At 48.6% G+C, this 17,567-nt stretch overlaps 3 protein-coding genes across 7 annotated transcripts; 1 reads left to right on the top strand and 2 right to left on the bottom strand.

Moving 5' to 3' along the window:
- The first annotated feature begins 84 nt into the window (after nucleotides 1-84).
- Nucleotides 85-6,586, top strand: LOC108155268. Of its 5 annotated transcripts, none has more exons than XM_017285973.2 (6): nucleotides 85-634; nucleotides 1,820-2,054; nucleotides 2,103-2,390; nucleotides 2,455-3,475; nucleotides 3,538-4,144; nucleotides 4,207-6,586. In XM_017285973.2, the coding sequence occupies exons 2-6, from the start codon at nucleotides 1,832-1,834 to the stop codon at nucleotides 5,368-5,370; spliced, it is 3,303 nt and encodes a 1,100-aa protein (XP_017141462.1). In that variant the 5' UTR covers nucleotides 85-634; nucleotides 1,820-1,831; the 3' UTR covers nucleotides 5,371-6,586. The 5 variants fall into 5 exon arrangements, with proteins under 5 accessions (XP_017141462.1, XP_017141461.1, XP_017141463.1 ...); XM_017285974.2 differs by having other exon boundaries at nucleotides 86-634; nucleotides 2,127-2,390; XM_017285972.2 differs by having other exon boundaries at nucleotides 85-795; nucleotides 1,820-2,390.
- Nucleotides 6,587-6,803: 217 nt separating this feature from the next.
- On the bottom strand, nucleotides 6,804-10,679 carry LOC108155270 (aminopeptidase N-like). The gene is made up of 5 exons (XM_017285975.2): nucleotides 9,903-10,679; nucleotides 9,691-9,846; nucleotides 8,199-9,627; nucleotides 7,628-8,139; nucleotides 6,804-7,566 (listed from the first exon to the last, which is right to left on the bottom strand). Exons 1-5 carry the CDS (start codon nucleotides 10,361-10,363, stop codon nucleotides 7,281-7,283), a joined length of 2,844 nt encoding a protein of 947 aa, XP_017141464.1. The 5' UTR covers nucleotides 10,364-10,679; the 3' UTR covers nucleotides 6,804-7,280.
- Nucleotides 10,680-10,853: 174 nt separating this feature from the next.
- LOC108157285 (aminopeptidase N-like) lies at nucleotides 10,854-16,895 on the bottom strand. Its single transcript, XM_017289284.2, has 7 exons — nucleotides 16,758-16,895; nucleotides 14,066-14,543; nucleotides 13,855-14,010; nucleotides 12,936-13,793; nucleotides 12,325-12,874; nucleotides 11,325-11,845; nucleotides 10,854-11,248 (listed from the first exon to the last, which is right to left on the bottom strand). The coding sequence occupies exons 2-7, from the start codon at nucleotides 14,533-14,535 to the stop codon at nucleotides 11,020-11,022; spliced, it is 2,784 nt and encodes a 927-aa protein (XP_017144773.1). The 5' UTR covers nucleotides 14,536-14,543; nucleotides 16,758-16,895; the 3' UTR covers nucleotides 10,854-11,019.
- Nucleotides 16,896-17,567: the final 672 nt, after the last annotated feature.

The raw sequence follows: 17,567 nt of genomic DNA, 5'->3' as shown, positions 1-17,567 counted from the left end.
AACTGGTTAACAACTTGAGTTCAGCAGCGGAAAATAATATTGTATGCAAATTCCTCTTGTAGATCCATCCTCTCATCACCAGTTTCATAATATTCGTGCGTACCACTGGTTGGTGGGCCATCGATGGTTTTCCATTATGCTATCGATTAATAGATAACTCCAATTTCTGCCGGAGATTCGCTGTTTTGCAATATTTATTCAACCTAGTCGTGATATTATATAGTCATTTAGATACCCGCGTTTCGTTTTAGCTGTGTGGCAATCAGGTTTGCGTTTTAGTTTAATTTTGTAGCGGCTTTTTAGGCAAGTTAACGGCGGGCAATCGATAGCTGTATGCTCATCGATGTCACTTCACATCCCTAGTCGTCCACTACGGCGCATAATTTTACACGAATATAATAAAACAATTTCATTCAGCACACAATTAAATTTAAAAAACAGCTTCTTGCGGCGATGCAAATTTCGACCGCAACTGATATACTTATACGAGTGGCGTGGTGATAGCACTAGAGCGGCGAGGCGTACGGGGCCGCTGCAGTGGAAAAAAAGTGAAAAGTGGTGTTGAGCAGAAGAAGAAGAGCGGAGCAAAATCAGACTTCTCAGCGAGTACAAGAGCCCGTGTTGACGCGTGTGTGTAAGTGTGTGTGTGTTGTGTGTGTGTGTGCGTGTCTTACGTTGCAAACACAAAATTTCTTTAAATTTTGCATTTGCTCGGCGGCGTTTTAATTACTTTTCCCTGGGCCGCAGCAGCACTGTTTATCGCCAATTGCCTTCAAATGTTGCTCTTCCAATTATGTGAGTTTCACGAAAAGGACAAGAAGAAAAACACAGAAAAACAGAATAATTTATCAAGTCCTTGAAGCATGCCGTGAATAAATTATCTACATAATTTTAACTGTTTACCTTCCCAACTGTTGTTGTTGCTCTCGATTTGTGGGCTTTCGTTTTTTATGCATGTGTGTGGGGGAGCAGAGCTTTTCGTGGGTCCGCCTGTGGGCGCATACAGATTTTAGTTTGCCGTGTTCTCTTTTTTGTGGGACGTGTGACCTTCATTCCAGCAGCTATGTACAAAATCAATAGTAATATCGTTTACGTTCACGTTGCATTCACTAGACCCTGAGCCAGAGACAGAGACCGAGACCGAGACCAGAGCCGGAGAGCCTGCCCCACCAAAGCACAAAGCAGCCGACCTCACGCCCGCCCACCCCATCGGGCCGGTGAAACCGTTTTCCACCCCCTGAATTTTTGGTTTCTACATTATACTTTTTTGTCAAGTTCATGGTAGCATATATATATATATATATATTCACTTGTGGGCAATCAATAGATTTACTGCCATAATGAGGGGGCGGCGGGGGATTATGACATTAATTGATAACGCATGTGATCAGATGAGGCGTACCAGCAGCAGCTGACCGAAGCTCAAGGCCCTGTAGCCAAAAAAGCTTCTGATTGAGCTTTCTAATCTATCCATATCTCTGAGAGATCCAATTGTACGATGGAGTCAGGTTTTCCTGACCAGCAGATATACTCCTCTACTGTCGGCTGACTCACTGCTCGCCAGTGAGTAGGCGTAGAACAATGATTAATTATCAAACAGATTCTTATCGTGTATGGTAGAGAAGGACTTATCAGGCAACAACAAAAAGTGTGTGGTAACTGTCGATGACAAACACTTGAAAACCGTTTGAACCTGTGGCATTCGCATTCGCGTAGCATTGCTCATACCGCTTGGTTCACATTACCCTTACCTTCACCTTCACCTCTTGTTTGCGGCCTTGAGATGTGTGTTACTAATGCCATTTATTGGTCCTTGCAGTAGGATGAAAAAATGCAAGAAAATGACTTAAACGAGCGTCAAGAGGAACCAGCCAGTCTTCCACCTACAAGCAACGACACAAACAACAAAAACACAAGCTGCAACGACAGCAGCGAACTCCAAATTCCCAGTGAGTCGGTCACGGTCACGGATCAGCAGCAACCACAGGTGGCTATCGAGGAACCGCAAATAGTCGAGCAGGTTGATTCTTCCACGACAGCTAATCCAGACACAGGTGATACAACCAGGCCGGAAAGGCTTTCCCCCACATTACCGCTCGTAGTCCTATATCCTGCTATATTCGAAGTTGCCGATAAAGTCGTCGATCAAGCGGTAGATGAGCCGTCGTCTGTAGTGGGTCCAGATAGGGACGAGCTATTGCCGCTAACTCCCAAACGAAAGCGTCAGCGCCGTGTTTATATCGCGGACACATCCCGCTGCCTGCGATCGAGACAAGAGTCGAAAGATTCAACCGAGGCGGGGTCGAAGCAGGTGCCGACAACACCAACGCCACCGCCAACACAGGTCGCCTCACCGACGCCCACAGAATCCACAGAGTACATCAAACCAGGTGGGTTACACACTTCCTCAGTCCTCAATCGGTTCTCGATCTGAAGAGAGATCTACCATTTCAGAGCATTTTAATCCGGCGTTCTGGAATTTGATTGAAGAAGAGGAATTTAAATTCGTCGGCAAGAAGCGACGCGTTGCCGGTGGACGTAATCGCGCGCGACGCGGCAGGCTACTGAACGGGCTCGGTGAAAACTACTCCCCGGAAACAGCGGCCGCTATTGCGGCGGCACAAATTGAGCTCGATTCGTCAGGGAAGCCATCATTACGTGCCACCCGTAAGAGGAACGCCACCATGTCGTTGTTCGACCGTCGATTCCAGAGCACCGCCGATGAGCGGCGCGTGCCGAACGGGTATGGCGGCAATGGATTGCGGACAGGCAGTGCGGCCACTTCGAGTGACATTGAGCCGCAGGAGTTGCAGGTCCATCCGTATTATGGATCTTCGGGGGGCAGCAATCCAACGGGCGTCGGGGCGGGCCTAAATGGCAGTGGAGCCGCTCTCAACCATGCTCCTTCAATGGGCACCCTCTGCAACATTGGCAACACATGCTACTTGAACTCGGTGGTGTACACGCTACGCTTTGCTCCACTCTTTCTGCACAACCTGCACCATCTGATCCACGACTTGAACGTGGTGCAGCAGATTATAGTGCGCCAGAAGACCGCCAAGTCGGCCTCGCTGGGGCGGAACGTGAGTGCCACGCAGCTGGAGCATGCACGCAGTTGGAGCAGCAAGGATCTGGCCACCTCAGAGCAGTACAACAGCAGCACCAATGGCAGCAGCAGCGCCGGGGTCAGTGGCAGCAGCACCAGCACCAGCTCGATCAAGGAAACCTATCAGTCGGTCACGGAGAAGCTGCACGAGCTGTACAACAGCCTGCATGGCAACGAAATGGCCGACTCGACGGAGCCCTACCATGCGGACACACTGCTGCATGCCATACAGGTTGTGAATTCCACATTTGAGGGCAACCAGCAGCAGGACGCCCACGAGTTTCTCATGTGCGTTCTCAACTGTATACGCGAAACGAACCAAGCTCTGATCAAGGCCGTGGACGAATGCCCCGAGGTCATTGCAAACGGGTAAGTGGTTCACTCTTCATTTTTCAGACTTCCTTTAGTTATAAAATGCATTATCCCTTCAGTTATATAGCCAATCCCGATGAGGTGGACTCTGCGGAGGCTGCCCAGGAGCGTACGGATACCGCGGGGCCTCTGGCAAGCTCTGGCAATGGCAACACTAGTCAAATAACCACGACAAAAACATCGTTCTTCTCACGAAAATCAAAGAGAAAAGATGAGGTCAAGTCATCGAAATCGACGCGTATACAGTCACCGCTGAAGGACAACAGTCCGACGGCGGGTGGTCTCACCGCGGCACCGGCGCATTCCACTGCAAACAGTCTCTTCTATTTGAATACAGTTGATCTCAGCGGCGCCAGCAGCGTTGCGGCCCCGGCAGCAACACCGACCGTTTCGCAGCCGGCGTCGACCGGAAAATACTCGAGCGACGATGAAATGAACCCGGCCAGTGCGCTGAAGAACAACATGCGATTGGAGGACCGCATACGGGATCTGCATCTGAACTTCTTCAGTGCCGACTTTGAGGGCACTGTGGTGCTGACCACCAAGTGTCTCAGCTGTGAGACGGTCACGAAGCAAAAGCAGGGCATGCTCGACATCTCCGTGCCTGTGCCGATATCTGGCTACGACAATGCCGACCTCCAGGACAAGCCCAGCACCTACATTCAGGTGAGAGAGGTCGAGCAAACGAATCCACTGAATCGGCTTAATTTTCAAAGTTCTTCTTTCAGAATTCTTGCATCACAAAGGAGTACTTTCGGGGTGAGAACAAATACAGTTGCAATCAGTGCACCGGCTACACCGAGGCCATACGGTCCATCTCGTACGAAGTGCTGCCTCGATTGCTGGTCATTCAGCTGAATCGCTTCTCGGGAGGCATGGAGAAGGTGAGCACGTATGTGCCCACGGCCTTTACACTCCCGTGCTTCTGCGCCAAGTGCTGCGAGCTGAGCGACGGCAACAAGCTGCACGTGTACAAGCTGTACAGTGTGATAACCCATGTGGGCGCCACCCTTACAGTGGGCCATTACATTGCGTACACGTGCTTCCTGGATCTGCCCAGTGACTATATAAACTGCCCAAAGGATCGTCGGAACACAGTGTCGGGATCGCAGACGCAGCAGGCGGCGGCGGCTTCCAGTGAGAGTGCGGCGCCAAACAATGGCAGCAGCCACGTGGCCAGTACGCCCGTGGCGGCGGCTGCCTTGGTACTGGCCTCCTCTGGCACTAGTCTGATAAAGAAAATGAAATTCGGACGCAGCAAGGCCTCGAGCAGCGGGGACATGAGCAAAAATGTAAAGCAACTGAATGGAATCAGCAGCAAGAACATCACCAATGGCATTGGCAAGCTCAGCATTAACACCACCTGCCACGGCGTGAGCTGCTGTGCCATGCGCCTGTGCTGCAGCCAGCAACCAAGTGCCGCCACCGCCGGCAACAGCAACTCGGCCAGCTGTAGTGACTTCAGCGAGGAGTCCCTGCAGAACGGCAGCAATAGCAATCTCAGCCATGGAAGTGGCAGTGGGGCGGCAGGCAGCGGCGGCATCAACAGCAGCAGTGTGGTGCCAAACTATCCCACGGGCTACGGCAGTACGGGACGTGGCGGTGTCAAGGCGAACTATGCCCACGGCGGCACGGATCCGATTTGGTACATGTGCGATGACGACAAAATCAAGGCGATGACCCAGCGGGAGTTCGAGGAGCTGTTGTCCCCAACACGGAAGATAACCATAACACCATACTTGCTGTTCTATGCACGATTCGATCTGCAGCCGCCATCGAAGCCCTCGGGCACAGCATCCTCCTCGACGACGCCACCGCCATTTGCGTCATCGCAAAGCTCCTGGTCGAATGAGGCTCTGTCCGGCAGCGGTGGAGGGTCGCATAAGATTTGAGGGTGTTCGGGAAAGCCCTGGAAGCAGCAGCATTAATATACAAGCATACATATGTATTGCATACTGATAGGATTGGATCGCATATGTGGATGTCTCTAGAGTAATATAATAAGAAGAAGAAGTCTGTTTGTTAAACAATATAATCGTACTAAGATCTATCGTTTATCTACATGCATAACTATCATTAACATAACTAACCAGCGGTTTGACTGATGCCTCCCCCACGCCCCTCTTTGCATGCCCTGTAAAAGTAATCTGTTTCCACTCTTCACTCTCGACTGGATCGGAATGGGTTATACGTTCCATTTCCACAGAGTGTGGGGCTATCGGTTATCAGTTCTTCGTTCTGTTTGCCATAACATTTGCATTTCATTTGGCATTCAATCGTTGTGTTATTTAAATGTTCAAAACAAAATGCTGCGTAAACGGAACACGAATTTAAACGCCGAGAACGGACGCGGTCTAGAATTGTTTTGCTGCACCACTGAATGTAACTGAAGCAACACGCAACACGCAACATGCAACATGCAACATGCAACATGCAACACGCAACACAACATTTTCGATATACTCGTGCATAAATTAAGTCCCAAAAGTAATAATACACATAATAATAAAAAACGAAACCTTTGATTCAATAGCGTCTTTAAAAGCGAATGTTGTAATAATAATAATAATAATAATGATAATAATAATATATGTATATGTATGTAATATGGAATAATCTCCGATATTCTCATAGAACAAAGCAGGCAGCAGACAGGCAGGCAGCAAATCAATCTGTAATAATTACAGCATCAAGTATACATCTAGTAAATGGAACGGTTTATTGTAAACAATGAGCTACACATATGCATATACATACATATATATTTAAGTGGATATATATGTTCACGGATCCGCATGCATATATATACGAAGTGTTGAATAGTTGTTAAACGCATAGGAACACGCAGCAAGCGGCAAGCAGCCAGAGGAATATAATATGGAACGGATGATCGGATCCGAGAGAAACAGCATCAAGATGGAACAACTGAGAATTGTTATAAAATTTGAGTGCATAGTTTATACAAATGTTTTCATGATGAAAAAAAAAAAAAACAAAAAACAGAGGAACTACATCCACAGACACACACGACACATAATGTAACATTGATAAATAGATTTAATAATTATATCAAATACCAATAATAATAGCACACACACCACACACACACACACACAAACACACCCACACACACTTATGCAATATTTTTAGTCAGTCAGGTTCCGTTTTTCATTTACTTTTTCGGATTCGTTTTCGTTTTAAGGCTATCCAGTTTTCACATATTTTTGCTGTTTGCAATAATAAGTCATCTATTTTTTCCTTTTGCAATTAAGGTTCGTTTTGTTGTATAAATTGCCGTTTACTTTTCATTTCGACAACGAAAATGTTTGAAAACGAATAAATCTTGCGGAATGTGAAAACGGGAGCCCCAATTTATGTCGGAAAACTTTTGTGAATGTGAAAAACGAAGCCTGGCTGAGTAATTAGATTTAGTTTCTCCATTCGCATTATTATCCTTAGTCTCTAGTTTTACTTCTAGTTATACTTACTAGTTTCCGTTTAGGTTCTCCTTCTATTTTTTCCAAGAGCGCTGCTATAGTGATATTAACATTTACAAAGCAAATAATTATGTACATTGTAATTTGTAACATTTACATTAACATTTAAATACAGATGATCAAACAGGATCAACCGATTCCGAACACACACACAACCACACACACACACACACACACATGTATGTATGATTATGGAAGGAAATCCAGTTATATTTATGTTCATTATGGATTAGCATGTTCTAGCTTAACTAAATATACGAAATATACAACATCTACATATATGTAGCACTCGTATCGGTACATTTCTAACCCCCATACTCCTCCACTCTTACCACCTCCTCTGTGTCCTTGTACTTCATAGCCTTCCGGAGTGCACTGGCCGCAGTCTTGGCATGGCGTGCCCGCCATTTAACGTTGCCCACCATCGTGCTCACGGCCTGCCGGAGCCTATACATTATTTCCTCCGACTGGATGTTCGGAATGTGCAGTCGAATCAAGCCGGAAAAGTATCGCGCATCGCTCTCGGTGTGGATCTTTCGGGTCAAGGCAATCAGCAGATGGGTGAAATTCACAACGGTCCTGCGGCTTTTGCTGTTGGGAGTATAACCTTGGGAGACAGTTCTGATGGAGCTGCACTGCTTTCGTTACTCACGGTAAGGTTCCCGTGAAACGTTCGATCAAATAGGCCTTGGCTATGTGAAAGCCCACATCCTGATTGGTGAGCGAATCCACGGCAGCAATAACATCTTCATCGGGCATTACGCCCTTCGGTCGCATAATGAAATCCAAGAGCTTGAGCACCACCCACGGTCTCTGCGTGCACGCCAAGGCGCTCAGAAGCATGCCACGCGGCTGCAGATTGCTGGGACTGTTGTAGCGCCGCCACAGGAAGTACCAATTTATTTCATCGCCTTCGGCAATGGCCGTGCAGTATACGGCAGGACGGAGGTCCACGGGAATGGGATTGTGTTGGTCCGGAAGGCTGGCCGATCGCCAGCGAAGAAACAAATCCTTCGCATCCTTTATACAGCGTGCCACCCTGTTCGCACAGGCCCACGAAACGAGCTGTGCCTTGAGGATTTGCTTTTTGAGGCTCAGATCCCTCTTGTCTTTGAGTCCCCCAAGATGCTTGTAGATGGGAGTCGTTATCAGCTGTGCAAAGCCCTGCAATGAACCTGGGTGTAGAGGCGACACACAGGACAGAGTGTCCTCGAGATGCTTACCCTGAAGCTGGGATAGTGGGCTGTGCGCCTCATGATGCTGGTCAGTTTCTGTAGACTGGCCATGGCCATCAGCCAGGGCACAGCCTCCAGCTCCCGGCTCAGATACCTCACCAGTGGCAGGGCCACATCGTACTGGATGTACCCGCTCCAGGCCAGAAGGAGGGAATCGTCGACCAGCTGGGCCCGGTTCAGGGCGTGAATCTTGCTGAAGTGTTCGCTGTTCAAGGTGTCAACGAGAAGCTCCCAGTTCTTCCTGTCGTAGTTGACTTTGTAAAGGCCAGAAATACGCAGATTGAAGATGACCCACTGCTGGGCCGAGACGTGCAATGGAATGGTCAATACATCTGGAACAGAATCCGTACCGGAGTCTGAATCGCTCGGACACTGGAACCAATGGCGAGGTTCGGTGTTCATAAAGTCCAAACGCTTGGCCGTAGTGAAGGAGAGTGGTATCCACCAGCAATCCTCCCGCGTATCCTCCTGCTGATCCTGCAGGAAGCGCTGCTGCGTGATATCCGCAGAGCCAGTGTCATAGTTCCGGGTGACATTTATGAGCGGATAGCCCGGCTGCCTCGTCCACGAGTTCATAATGGTGGCCACACTGATGTTGGCCGGCAGCTCAGGTTTGTCATCCGCTGCCCGAGTGAAAGCCTCCCAAAGATCCTTCTTGCCTGCGTTGCCGTAGGCGAACCGCTTCAGATAGTCACGCATGCCCGCCTTGAATGCGTCGCTGCCCAGAAAGTGGTGCAGCATTCGAAAGACAATGCCACCTTTCCCGTAGGAGAACTCGTCGAAGGTGGCGCTGATCTCATCGCCGTCCATTACGGATCGCGAGAAACTCTGCGAGTTGTTGTTCGCATCCTCACTGAAAATCGTGCGCAGACTCGTGACAATCGTGTGCTCGCAAGGATCTTGATTAGGCATCAGATCTTGCAGGACATAGCAGCCAAGGTACGAGGCAAACCCCTCGTTGAGCCACACATCCGACCACCACTTGGCCGTCACCAGATTACCGAACCACTGATGGGCCATCTCATGGGCCACCATCCCTGCGATTGCGTGTCGGTCAGCGACCGTCGTATCGTCTGTGCAGAAGATCCGCGATTCCTGGTAGGTGACCAGGCCCCAGTGTTCCATCGCTCCCGTATAGTTGGGCACGGCCATCTGATCCATCTTCGGCAGGGCGTAGTTGATCCCGAACAGTGTCTCCAGACTCTGCAAAACCTGGAAGCCCATTACATTGCCATATATCATGGCAGCCAGGGTCGTGGCGTTGGTGTCGTGACGGGCCCAGGAGCGAAACTCCACACCGCTGTCGGACTTTATCGTCGTTGTATGATCAAAGTCGTTCACGGAGAAGGCCACCAGGTAGGTGGGCATAGGAACGGTCTCCTCAAATTCAGTCCAAACGTATTTGTGCAGCTCAGGGCTGTACGAAAAATTCTCGTAATATCCTGACTGAGTTCCAAAGATCCCCTTTCAAAGAACTTACTGTGGAGTGATTTTTTTAACGGGCATATTGCTGAGCGAGTGATAGGCCTTGTCGTGACCCAATATGATGGTAAAATTCGCCTTCAGACTGGGCTCATCGAAACAGGGAAACACATCCCGCGCGAGTGTTGGCTGGAACTGAGTGGCCGTCAAAAATCTGCAAGGACACTTGATGGGTGTAGTCTTTATACGCACCATCTAAGGAGGCTGTACCTGGTATCGTTCTGTCGGTCCGTGTACTTATTCCAATAGTAGCCATCTCCGGCCTCAATTATATCGCCGGAGAAGGCCATTCTCAGCTCGTAGACCACATCGGGTACAAACTTCACATTCACGTACAACATATAGTATTGTCTCTCCGGAACTTCTCCAGTTCCATCGAGCTCAAATGCGGTGTCATTGCCATCTAGGGCAATTATTTTAATTTTGGATTCGTGGATCGTAATATTTCCGACATGTAGCGTTATATTGTCTGTTTCGACTCGGGTCACGAATTGAATGTGGACTTCGCCTTCGAAGGTGAATTTCTTGGGTCCATGCAGATGGGTGAGAACCTTTAGGTTGTAGCTCAAGGGTTTCACCGATTTCGGCAGCCGGGGATAGGTGTATTCAGATCCGCATAGCGGTAAACAGAACAATCCACAACAAATCAGAGAATACAAAAGACCCGGCATGACTAGGATGTACGAAGAGTTTTCCCTTTAAATTTTAACTAAGAGTCTTCTAAGTCCTTAAAACAATAATCAATATGAGTGTCGGAATATACTTTGAATATCCTTCGTTTGGACCGCATAATTCCTTATCCGAATCACAGTTTAAGGCACAATGTCCACATCCATATTCTACACTCGGTAGAGTCTTTATCTTTTAGGTCCTTTCAGGTCCTTGCACTGTGTCCCTGAAATAATTTCTTAGGATAACTGAATCCCTTATATATATTTGGTGTAACTTTCTTTATGATCCTTCACTTGAATTCACTTTCACTGGCACTCGATACAAATCAACTAAGCTCAAGTCGGGACAACCTATGCCTTTTATACCCCATACTCAGAATGTGAACCAGCTTTCAATTAGAGGGAATTTAACGACCAGGCCCCCTACTCAATCAGGCAATGAGCAGGCATCTCCGGGGAGGCATACCCTACACAGAAATTGAACGGAATCTTCATTGCGGATATACTTGGATAATACTTGTACGATAGTATTAAATAGTTTATTAGAGCATTTCTAAATGTATATATCGTATTCCTGCTTAGCTGAAGAGATTCCTTCGTCAATGAGCTGATGAGAGCTGGACTGCATTGGGCTGGGGCCGGACACGGACACTGGCTTAGAGGAGCTTCTGAATGGAGCGCGACATTTGGTGGTAGTTGCGCTCCTTCCATTGCACGTTGGTGAGCATCGTCTCGAGGGTCTGTTGAATGGCCTGCTCCAGGCCCTTGAGCGAGTCTCGTGACAGCAGGACAAAGTTCCTGAACTCATTGAAGTCGCTCTGGGTGAAGACCTGCTCCGAGAAGGGCGTCAACAGACGACCCATATCCTTCGTAATCGGATAGTAGCTGAAACATAAACAAGGTTTTTCAAGGCTGTGTTAGCAAATGATGCTCATCCGCATGGGCTATTCGTAAGACTTACAACTTGTAAAGGAAGTTCACATTGTCCATGAAGTATTTCTTGGCCAGCAGGAAGCCCACTTCGTTGAACGCGATCGCCTGGAAGGCCCACATCGAGTCCTGCTTGCGTATGGCCTGGTTGGGATCGTAGGCCATTTCCAGATAGCGCTGCAGCACCCACACCTCTCGCGAGCAGCCCAGGGAGGTCAGAATGGTACGCTTCTCGGCAGCCACATTCGACTTCTTGTAGCGGGTCCAAAGGAAATCCCAGTCCGCATCCGTGCCATATTTGATGGAGGTGCAGTACACGGTGCTCCTCAGATTGAGCGGCACCGGGTTCGTCTCGTCCGGATCCGCCTCCGATCGCCAGCTGCGGTAGTATTGCAGGGCAAGAGGCACACAGTCGGCAACCTGGTACTGGCACGCCCAATTGGCGACCATGGTCTTGAGCAGAATCTGATCCTGCTGCTGTATGCCGCTGAATGTGTCGTTGAGGCCGTTCAAATGCAGGTAGATCGGTGTAACCAGCTTCTTAATGTAACGCTGCGGGAGCGGAGAGGGTTTATTTCGGTTAATGGATATTAAGTAAGCGTTATATGGTCTCTAGGAAACACATTAATACCCGGTATTCGTACATGTTACGTTCCAAAATGCAATTTACAGCTGTATTTTTCATCTAACGATCTGCCGAGTATCACATCTTTCGGATAAGCAGTATATATATGTAAAGCAATGCGAGTACCGGGTATTTTATAGTCGGATTACACGACTATATTCTCAGTCTTGTTTGTTCTTACGTCATGCCCAGACTTACGACAAAAAACAACTTTTCGTTTGGCCCCCAATGGCAGTGGAGTGGAGTTTTGTGGATGGAGGTTTGGTTGGTTGGTTGGGTGTGTGAGAGCAATTTTAAGATAGTTTCGTTTCGAAATACAAATGAGAATGGAGAGCCAGAGGTTAGGCCGAGTGCAGGATTCACAATAAACATACTATAGAGGGGACTCGGGAATATCTCAATTTACCTTGAAGAACTCAAACTCTGGCGTCTGTCGCAAGATGCGGCTCACACGCTTCAGGTTCTCGAAGGCCGACTTCCAGGGCAGATACTCGCGCTCCCGCTGCAGATATTCGATCAGTCGCATGGCGATCTCGTAGTCCTGTTCGCCGGTCCAGGCCAGGTACAAGGCATCGTCGATCAGCTGGGCCCGATTGATCACATGGATCCTCTCGAAGTCGCCTTCGGTGAGGGTCTCGATCAGCAGCTTCCAGTTGTGCGAATCGTAGTTCACTTTATAGAGCGTCGACAGCTGGGTATTGAAGATCACCCACTGATCGGCACCGGGCAGGTCCTGTATGGTCTTGGACAGACTCTCGCCGGTCTTGCCGCACTCCATCCAGGCCTTGGGCGCCGTGTTGTTGAAGTCCTGCTCCCCCTGGGTGGTGTAGCTGAGAGGCACCCACCAGCAGCCGCCGCGATGTTCCCTCGAGATCTGAGTGTTGAGCAGATAGCGCTCCTGGCTGAGCTTGGCACTCTTGCCGCCGTAATCCCGAGTGACATTAATCACGGGATAGCTGGAAGATCGCAGGGGTTTAAGAATTAGAAATAAAAGAGTTTCGATTTTGTAGTCCTTACCCTGTTTGCAGGGTCCACGAGTCCATGATGCTCTTGATGTCGTAGCTCTTGGGCAGGGCGCGGAACTTGTGCGCCGCTTGGGTCAGCGACTCCCAAAGATTGTCCTGCTCGGCGTTCTTGTAAGAGTACATCTGCAGATACGACTGCAGACCCGCTCGGAAGGACTCCTCCCCGAGGAACATGTGCATCATGCGCAGCACCGACGAACCCTTCTGGTATGAGATCTGGTCGAAACTCTCGGATATATCCGAGACCACTTCGATGGGACGCGAAATCGGGTGACTGCTCTCCAGGGCGTCCTTTCGGAAGATGGTCAGCAGATTAGACAGCGAGTCCTGCTCCAGGGACCGCCACTCGGGATTGATGTTCTCCACACCCAGACTGGCAATGTACGTGGCAAAGCCCTCGTTCAGCCAGAGATCCGTCCACCACTTCATCGTCACCAGATTGCCGAACCACTGATGTGCCAGCTCATGGGCCACCACATTGGCCAGCCGCTGCTTGTCCGCCAGCGAGGTGTGCTCCGGAGAGAACAGCAACGCGATCTCTCTGTAGGTGACCAGGCCCCAGTTCTCCATGGCCCCGGCGTTGAAGTCGGGAATGGCAATCTGATCGATCTTGGGCAGAGGGAACTTGATCCCAAAGAACTGCTCATAGTACTGCAGGACCTTCGGACCGAACTCTGCCGCATAGTTGCACTGATCGATGGCGTTCGGACGGGCCCAGGTGCGGAAGAGCGGGCTGTTCGGGAGCGTGGAGGGCTTGTTCGCAAAGTCATTGACGGAGTAGGCCACCAGATAGGTGGACATGGGCACCGACTCATCGAACTCGACCCAAATGTAGTCGGCCAGGGATTCGCTGTAAGGCAGATAAATGCATTTCATACTTTGCAGGGAGTCTTGTGACGATCGAGACTCACTGAGGCTTGGTTTCCTTCACCGGCATGTTGCTGAGACCCGTGTACTGCTTGTGGAATCCCAGGGTAACCACAAACGGTGCCTTGTAGCCGGGCTCGTCGAAGCAGGGGAAGGCCGCACGAGCCGAGGCCGGTTCGAATTGGGTAATCGAGAGCCATCTGAAAGTAAGAGTCCATCAGTTACCCATGGTTACACCTGTATCCCTGCTCCTACCTTGTCTTGTTGGTGTCGGTATCCTTGTAGGAGCTGCGGTAGTAGCCCTCCAGCTGTTTGTTCAGTTCGGCGGCAAAGGGCAACGAGAGCTCGTAGACATTGCCGGCCAGCAGCTCCTGGCACGTGTTCAGGACATAGAAGTCATGATCCTGGTTCACCTCCGTCGAGGACACACAATTGTCCTTCTTCTCCTCGCCGCTGATCTGTCGGAGCGTGATCTGGCTTTCGTCTATGGTGAGGTTCTTGGAGTGAAGCGTTATGTTCTTGGTGTTCTGCAGAGCCTCCACCAGAATCCTGACGGTGCCAGCGAAACGCAGCTCCTCCGGATTGTCCAGATGGGTCAGGATCTTCAGATGGTACTTCTGGGGCCGCACTGCCGTCGGCAGGCGATAAAAGCTATAGCTGGAGCTGGTGCTGGCCGCGGCCAGGCCCAGCCCAAGGGCCACCATAAACAGCAAAATCCACTTCATGGCCGACTCTATGGAGGAGAGGAGACGGAGCAGAAGAGAACTCGTCAGCGGGGGGGCTTCTGTGGAAGTACTCGCAAATCAATTAACTAAATCACTTTGGAAATTCATTAAATAAATCAAACCGAACGGAACGTAACGGAGCGGAGCGGAGCGGAGCGTAATCACTTGTTACTGTTTTCTGTTTTCTTACTCGTAATTTACTGTGTTTGCTTATTGCTTTATTTCAATTTGATGCAAATCGCATTTTGTTTAATTTGTTTTCTTTTACGATTATATTTTCGTTGCGTTGCATTGTGGGGCGGTGCGGTGCCGTGCGGGGGGGCTCGGCTCATTATGCCGGACACGTATTAAGGTCTGGGCCAATGAAACTCGATTGGCGACTCTCCTCCTCCATATACTAGCACAATCCGCATTATGCTCTGTGGAGTCTACTGCTCGATTGGGTATACGGGTACTTAAACACGTACATATGCCCTTGCCAGCTCTAGGTACTACTTATCTTTATGGCCAGATGTTCGATCAATTGATGCATAGCCTGTAGTGCTGCTAATTTTTCGGATTATATGTATTCACTGTTTCTTTCGATAAAAACTCTAAAGTATAACTTCTGGAAGTGTTTTTGTTGAATATGTAAACGTTGACAACGCACTGTCTTCTCTATTTTCCTTTGTGCAATTGATATTATGCAAGGTGGTCCGCTTACTCTCTATCGGGTCTTACTGAGCACTTCTGAGAGCGCTTTGATGTTCGATGAGAGAGAAAGGAACGAAGTTTGCTGTTGCAATGATCGAAGTAAGACCCGAAAGTAGTATATATAGAAGATATTGTTTATTTTCTTGATTTGGGTGTGTCTTTAAATGAACTTTGTATTACATTTTTTTCGTTTCTGTCTTTCCCTCTGTACCTCTCCAGATCAAGGCTCTTTCTCAGCAGAACCCACCCAACGAAGAGGAAGAGAAGAAGGAGATGCATATATTTTCTAGACTGGATTAACCAGATTGCAACTCCCTCACCCCCCGATTCGGTTTATTCCACTCTTCTCCCTGTCGCTCTTAATTATGCAAAAGTTGTTTTTGTTTTTTTGGCTTCTGCTTTCCAAGTTCTTTGAGTGCATACATATGTATATCTTTATGTAAATGCGGGTGCGGTCAATGAACCTGAATGATTAGCATATAAACATCATATGGAAACCGATGCCAGATGGAGGAGGCCAAGCCCTTGGAGGATTTTGGGATCAGAACATGCCGCAGGTAATCTTTAAAAATGTTCATTTTGATCCATTCAAAATGTTTCTCCAAATCAATTTCAAATGAGAATTGCATTTAAAGGCCTTACAAATATTCCTTAATCCAAATCATTTACTTAATGCTTTCCGAACCCTACCTAAATATTCATTGGCCACCACCAATTATCTTTGAGTACCTGTAAAAACGGTAATAGAACCAATCGGTTAGACTATCTAGAACCAATTGGTTAAGTTGTGGCTAAATGATTTTCACACTTCATGAACCCTCCTGATAACGCATATGGTATGATGAACGGTTGCAGAGAGCAGTAAATGTCAAACACGTGCTGCCGCGATGGCGGTCGATGGTCGATGGCATTGACATATCAATTGAACCCATCGCCGGGCCATTAAGGGCGTACTTCCCCATATACCCGTACTCGGACAGTACGCTCTCTCCACAGATTTCTCGCCAATTAATTGGCACCGCTATAGGAATTATATATATACATATGTACATAGATTGTGCTCTACGAGTATCATGTTTATGGCTGGGCGTTCTGCAGTTGCTGTAGATATACAATTTACAGAATTCCCTAGTCTGGGGTACCGGTGCCGGTCATATCTGCTCATTGTTTACGGGCGGCTATATCGAATTATCCGGCAAGTGTTAATCAATTTCTGGCACAACGAGTGGCGCACTTTTCGCGATAAAATTCAAATGCTTGTCAGCACTTGACACAACGGCAGACACACAAAATAAAACTTGTTCTGGCTATTTCTGTTCTTGAATGCGGTCTCTTAACACACTTTTGTATCACTTTGGTTTTTTAAGCCCGAAACAATTGCTGTTTTTGTTGTTGTTGTCCGCAGTACGTGTTTCATGAGTTGTTCTTGAATTTGGGGGGCTATTTTTTGTTGTTGTGGCTAAGCACTTGACTGAAGTGCCGGCCAGGCCAGTGCTTGACACACAAAAGCTGTTGAGATGTAGACGCACCAAACCGTTAACAGAGGTGCCACAAAAGCAGCCACAGAGCTGGATGCCACAGAGGGTACGGACAGTGACAGCGAACAGCAGGAGTTACGGGGCGAATGCGACCTGTTCGACGGTCGACGGTTGACGCGAATCTAAAGTTTTCTGAGCGCAGCGCTTTTGTCTTATAGCCAGGCAACGGGCTACGCACACAGTTACAGCTCCAGCACACACTCACACGCACAGTTGCAGAACAAGACACAGATACAGAACGAGAAATACAAATACATTTACAGAGAAAATTTAAAGAGAGAGACTTGAAACGTCGACGGCTTAGAGGTTGCGCCGTGGAAGCTTTTCGAGAATCTTTATCATAGAGAAACCACACGCATCCATCCCTCCATCCATCCATATATACGAGATGCGTTAGTATAGGTTTCCGCACAGAGAGTCGCAGCGGGACGCTTGCAATAAAATAATGGCAGGGCTTACCCGGCGTATGCGCAATTTTGAATCTCTATGCAAACGCGCACACACACACACACACACACGCAAAAAAAACATAGAGACAGAAACAGAGACAGAGACGTGGTTTTGACCTTAATTGCGCTGATTAACCCATTTCTTTCTATTTGGTATTCCAGCAGCACCTCAGCCGCCACTCGACCCTAGAGTCGAGCCCACCCCCCATGGCGGAAGCTCAGACCCCCAGATAAGCGGACACGGCACACAAACAAAAAAGGAAAAGTGGCAAAACAAGTGATGAGGAACCCCCAACAGGGAGGGACTCGGAAGCACAGATGCAGGACACTTCATAGAAAGGCGACTAATTGG

This window comes from Drosophila miranda, chromosome 2, assembly GCF_003369915.1.
Source record: "Drosophila miranda strain MSH22 chromosome 2, D.miranda_PacBio2.1, whole genome shotgun sequence".
Classification (NCBI taxonomy): domain Eukaryota; kingdom Metazoa; phylum Arthropoda; class Insecta; order Diptera; family Drosophilidae; genus Drosophila; species Drosophila miranda.
Note: the sequence above shows the minus strand (reverse complement) of the source record. Positions and strands in the feature narration are given on the sequence as shown.